The sequence below is a fragment of the Mesoplodon bidens genome (genome assembly GCF_964165515.1).
Source record: "Mesoplodon bidens genome assembly, chromosome: 4".
Classification (NCBI taxonomy): domain Eukaryota; kingdom Metazoa; phylum Chordata; class Mammalia; order Artiodactyla; family Ziphiidae; genus Mesoplodon; species Mesoplodon bidens.
Genome location: NC_138160.1, coordinates 131907200 through 131911825, shown reverse-complemented (window position 1 = coordinate 131911825; position 4626 = coordinate 131907200). Strand labels below are relative to the sequence as shown.

General features: G+C 44.6%; 1 protein-coding gene across 1 annotated transcript; it reads right to left on the bottom strand.

Annotated features, from left to right (window-relative positions):
- Positions 1 to 3108: 3108 nt before the first annotated feature.
- LOC308616629 (ribonuclease P protein subunit p29) lies at positions 3109 to 4264 on the bottom strand. The gene has a single exon (XM_081232942.1). It carries the CDS (start codon positions 4057 to 4059, stop codon positions 3397 to 3399), a length of 663 nt encoding a protein of 220 aa, XP_081089068.1. The 5' UTR covers positions 4060 to 4264; the 3' UTR covers positions 3109 to 3396.
- Positions 4265 to 4626: the final 362 nt, after the last annotated feature.

The window sequence follows — 4626 nt, the reverse complement described above, 5'->3', positions numbered from 1 at the left end:
CCATGGGGTTGATTTCCATAAGGTGCAGCTAAATTGCCCTTTGCCATGTTTTGAGACTGCTCTATCCATACCCCCACTCTCCACCTGGAGTTGTTTCACAGCCACATTCTTTTTTTTTTTTTTTTTTTGTGGTACACGGGCCTTTCACTGTTGTGGCCTCTCCCGTTGCGGAGCACAGGCTCCGGACGCGCAGGCTCAGTGGCCATGGCTCATGGGCCGAGCCACTCCGCGGCATGTGGGATCTTCCCCGACCGGGGCACAAACCCGTGTGCCCTGCATCGGCAGGCGGACTCCCAACCACTGCACCACCAGGGAAGCCCCACAGCCACATTCTTGATGCTAAGGGAGGGTCAGGAAAATGTGTATATGTTTCACTAAAATGAGGATCTGCTCTTGGAAATAATTCTGATAATGGTGGTGACTGAGTCAGTAATCATATCTTAGAGCCTGCTGCAGTCTGTCCCCTGCCCATCAAATTCTTCCAGTAAATTGTTTGCTTGTCCAGTTCCTACTCAGTATTCAAGATCCAGATCAAATAGCACCTCCTTTGTGAAGCCTTCCCCTGGCTCGTTTATTAATTTAATGACTTGCCTTTTCTGTTTTGAAAGAAACGGATTCATCCCTCCAATAGAGCACTTATCACATTGCATTATAATTACGTGCACTTTCCCAGGCTGGCTGTTCCATGTGGGAATGGACTGATAGAGTCACGTTAATAGAAAAAGGTACCAATTCATTTCTCAGCCTTGTTATTATTTCAGGTTTCCCAGCCCCTGATGAATTTTACTTATTTTTTAGAGACCCCATTGTGTGTGTGTGTGTGTGTGTGTGGCGGAGGGGAGGCATTTCCCTTGTGCTCATGAATGAATCCAGTCAGGTTTCTCGTGATGGGTGTTGTCACTTCCTCTGTCCTCTTTGGTCATTTCCATTTGTTGCAGTCCCCAGTCTCTGTGATACCACATGAAGCTACTTCCCCTCTGATTTCAGTGCCTTGTTGGAGGTTGGATTCCCTGGGGAGCAGACAGTGCGATGGAGTTGGGAGTATAAGGGGTTCTTTGGAGTAACACCTGTGAAAGGAAAGTGTGGGTACAAGAGAGGGCAGGGGGAGATGTCAGACTGTGATGCCAATCAGACAAAGTTTCTGCCAGTCCAAAGGGGAGCTTAGAGCAAAGATTTCCTATCACAGGAGTCCCACATTATACAGAAATGGCGAGTTTTATACCATTATTGCTCAGGCATTGGCTAGGGGCCATCCTGAGAATACCATGCCCTTGGCTTGAAAACTGAGGCAGAACTTTAAGCCTCTTAACAAGCTACACTCCTCATAGCCCGGGAGGAGTCTTTTCTTATGGAGGGTCTGAGTGTAGCATCTCCACGTCTGCCAGATGCAGTGGTGTGCAGGAGATGACTTGTACTGGAGTAGATAGTTAATTTTCCAAGTTAATTATTAAACACAGCCATTATTGCAAATAAAATAATATAAATTCACAAATAAATGTATTAAAAACAAAATTAATAAATACTCAAAACTCATCATTGCCTAATTATTTAACTACATTTTACTATTATCTATGCTCCAGAGGATATGTGTGTCTATTTTATCTGTATGATCATGTTATACTATATCATGGCGTGCAGTACACACTTTGTCCCAACTCAATGCCATCACATTGGTAGTTTGAAATTGGCTATATTGGGAGTATTTATCCCATGGAAACTGGCAAACTCTACAAACCAGGGCTTGACTCATTGTTTTGTTGGTTGTCTAGACTTAAGAAAATGATAAAGAAAATGTCAATAATACAGAATATATTTTATTTTATTTTATTTTATGTATTTATTTTTGTTTTGTTTTGTTTTGTTTTGTTTTGCGGTACGCGGGCCTCTCACTGTTGTGGCCTCTCCCGTTGCGGAGCACAGGCTCCAGACGCGCAGGCTCAGCGGCCATGGCTCATGGGCCCAGCCGCTCCGTGGCATGTGGGATCTTCCCGGACCAGGGCACGAACCCGTGTCCCCTGCATTGGCAGGCGGACTCTCAACCACCGCGCCACCAGGGAAGCCCCAGAATATATTTTAAAGTGTATTATGTCTGGAGCCAATACATTGTTAATAGAACACAAATTTTTAGGAAATGTTCTTCCAGTACTCAAAAACTATTTTCCAATTCATCAAAGAAGTCATGGTTAACAATGAGTGAAGTTCTGACATATGTTTTACTTCTTTCACTTTTGTCTTACTCATTAGCATAAAGAAAATATCAACTAACGTTCCAGTTAGAACTACACTTATTTGTCAGTGGCAACCATAGGTTGGTTATAGGTACAAGGGTTCCACAAAAATCAAATGCAGGCGTTCTGTGAGAATTCATTGGTTCTATAGAATTTACAATAAAGACTATTGTATATTTTATTATTAATTGTAAATTGTATGTTATATATTCTTTATATCAGCAAACTTTAAATGAAACACACACACATTTTCTTTTCCTGGACATCTAGTTGTTAAACCTCTACCAACCTTACACTGCGCAGAGGCCCTTTGCCTGGTACCATTAGCCCAATTCTCTGCTGTAGTTTCCGCTGAGTACCTTACCTTAGGTGCTCTAGCTCCCTGGAGGTGCCAATGGACTGTGATCTCTGCTGTTCTCAATGTGCTAAACCAAACCAAGGCTCAGGCAGAGGGGGGCCTCTCTTCTCCGTACAAAGGCAATCTTGCCCTGCTCTTCAATCGCTTAAAGAGTTTTAGTGAATGCTCTTCTTTCAGTTTTGACTCACAGTATTCCACCTTCTCTCCCTAAGGACTCAGGTGTGAGTCCATGATGGGCTGGATGAGAAAAGGAAGTTGGAGGAGGATGTATGGAGTTGCCCATCTCCTCTACTATCCAAGGCTTTGTTACGTGTTGCCTACCTGCATCTCTTTCCCAGAACACTTCTCATTACTTTATAGTAAGCCATCCTGGTGATTTTAAGTTACAAATTGTCCAAACCTTCTTTTTTTTTTTTTTCATGCCCACATGCATATTTTATTATCACATAAACAACTCATTCATCATAGAACATTCTGAAAACACTGAAAAGTATGAAAAAGAGAAACCAAATAAACTCACTATTCAAGTCAACCTGTGTTAATTCCGGTGTTTTCTGCCAATCTTTTCTGTCCATGGGAGTAATACAAAAACAAGAGCATCTATAAAGACACATCCCTGTGGTCCCTGACTTGTGTGCTCAGTACAGTGTGCTCCTTCCCAGATGATTAAACGTCCTCAACTCTGATTTAGACTGGCTGGAGGTGGTCTATAACCAGAACTGGCCCAACCATCTCTTCCCTGAAAGGTGGGTAATTCAGGTTGTTTCCAGTTTTTCGCTGTCATAAACGATTCCCTTAGGCAGGAAGAGCTCACAAGTCAATTGTTCCCTTTGCTTTGAACTTCTTCGCAGACCGCTCGCTTGACCGCAGCTGGAATTTGCTCCCATAAATGTAGGAAATAAAGCCATCGATCTCCACAGTGAACACAGAGTTTAGCTTGGGGATAACTTTCAGGCGGTCTTCTTTAGTGATAATTTTGAAAATGTGCTTTGTTTCCTGTAGAAGGATTCCTGTAATGCCCACATAGGAGGGGCATTTGGATTTTGTAACTGAAACAATAGCGCCGTGAAGATCTGCCTTTAAAAGCTTGGCCTGAATCATCTGTGGCTGCATGTCTGGTTTGAGACCATTGCACAGATCCCGGATGTACTGTTTCCAGAGTTCATGCAGAGGGAGAAAAAGACTGTATCTCTGTTGCTCTGGATTAATGTCAAAGAGCCGCAGCTCCCTCCTCTGCTTGGCAGAAAGGCCTTTAGATTTCTTTCTCTTTTCCTTCCGCTTCCGGTGAGGGAAGTACTCCAGAACAACAGCCTTGCGTTGCAGGTGGTCCTCCTGGGCTTGTTGGCTCATGCGGGGCATGCTCCGCTTCAGGAAGGCCCTCACAAAGGCCTCGGCCCGCTGGGTTCCTAGGTGCTGAATGTCGAACTGTTTTGCATCTTTCTGAGAGAAGGCATGGTAGATCACACTGTTCATTCTCGGGCCGCTTCCGGTGCGCTCTGTTGACGTCTTCTTCAGGCGTCGCTCACTCTTTACCTCTCTCTACTTTCTTCAGCAGCCCTCGACCACCACAGCCTCTCTCGTCAAAGTTTGTGGTGGAGAGGCTCCTTCTGCCCGAAGTCGCGCGGTAAGCTAAGCTGACAGACTGACACGCTCCTACCGGCATCAGGAGCCACAAGCTCCAAACTCCCAAACCTTCTTTGAACACAATCACGACCATAGCTTAGGACGAAGCTGGGCTTCTCTCGCTCACGTCCTAATGATGCTGTGACTTTCTCAAGAGAAGAGATCTCACCTTTCCATCTCCAGCACCCCCAAGTGACATAGTAGGCACTGAACAAATTATTTTCTAATGAATGAATGTCAACGCAGCAGACAAGGGCAGACACCAGATGTATTAGCCTCCAGTCATGGAATTTTCGTTAGTCCATACCGAGATACATGCTCTCCTAGTGCCAAGAGGATCTTACGGTCTGGGCCACAACACATGCATGAAATGGCTGGAACTGAGTGTGAGGTTTAACGGGTACCATTCTAACTGTA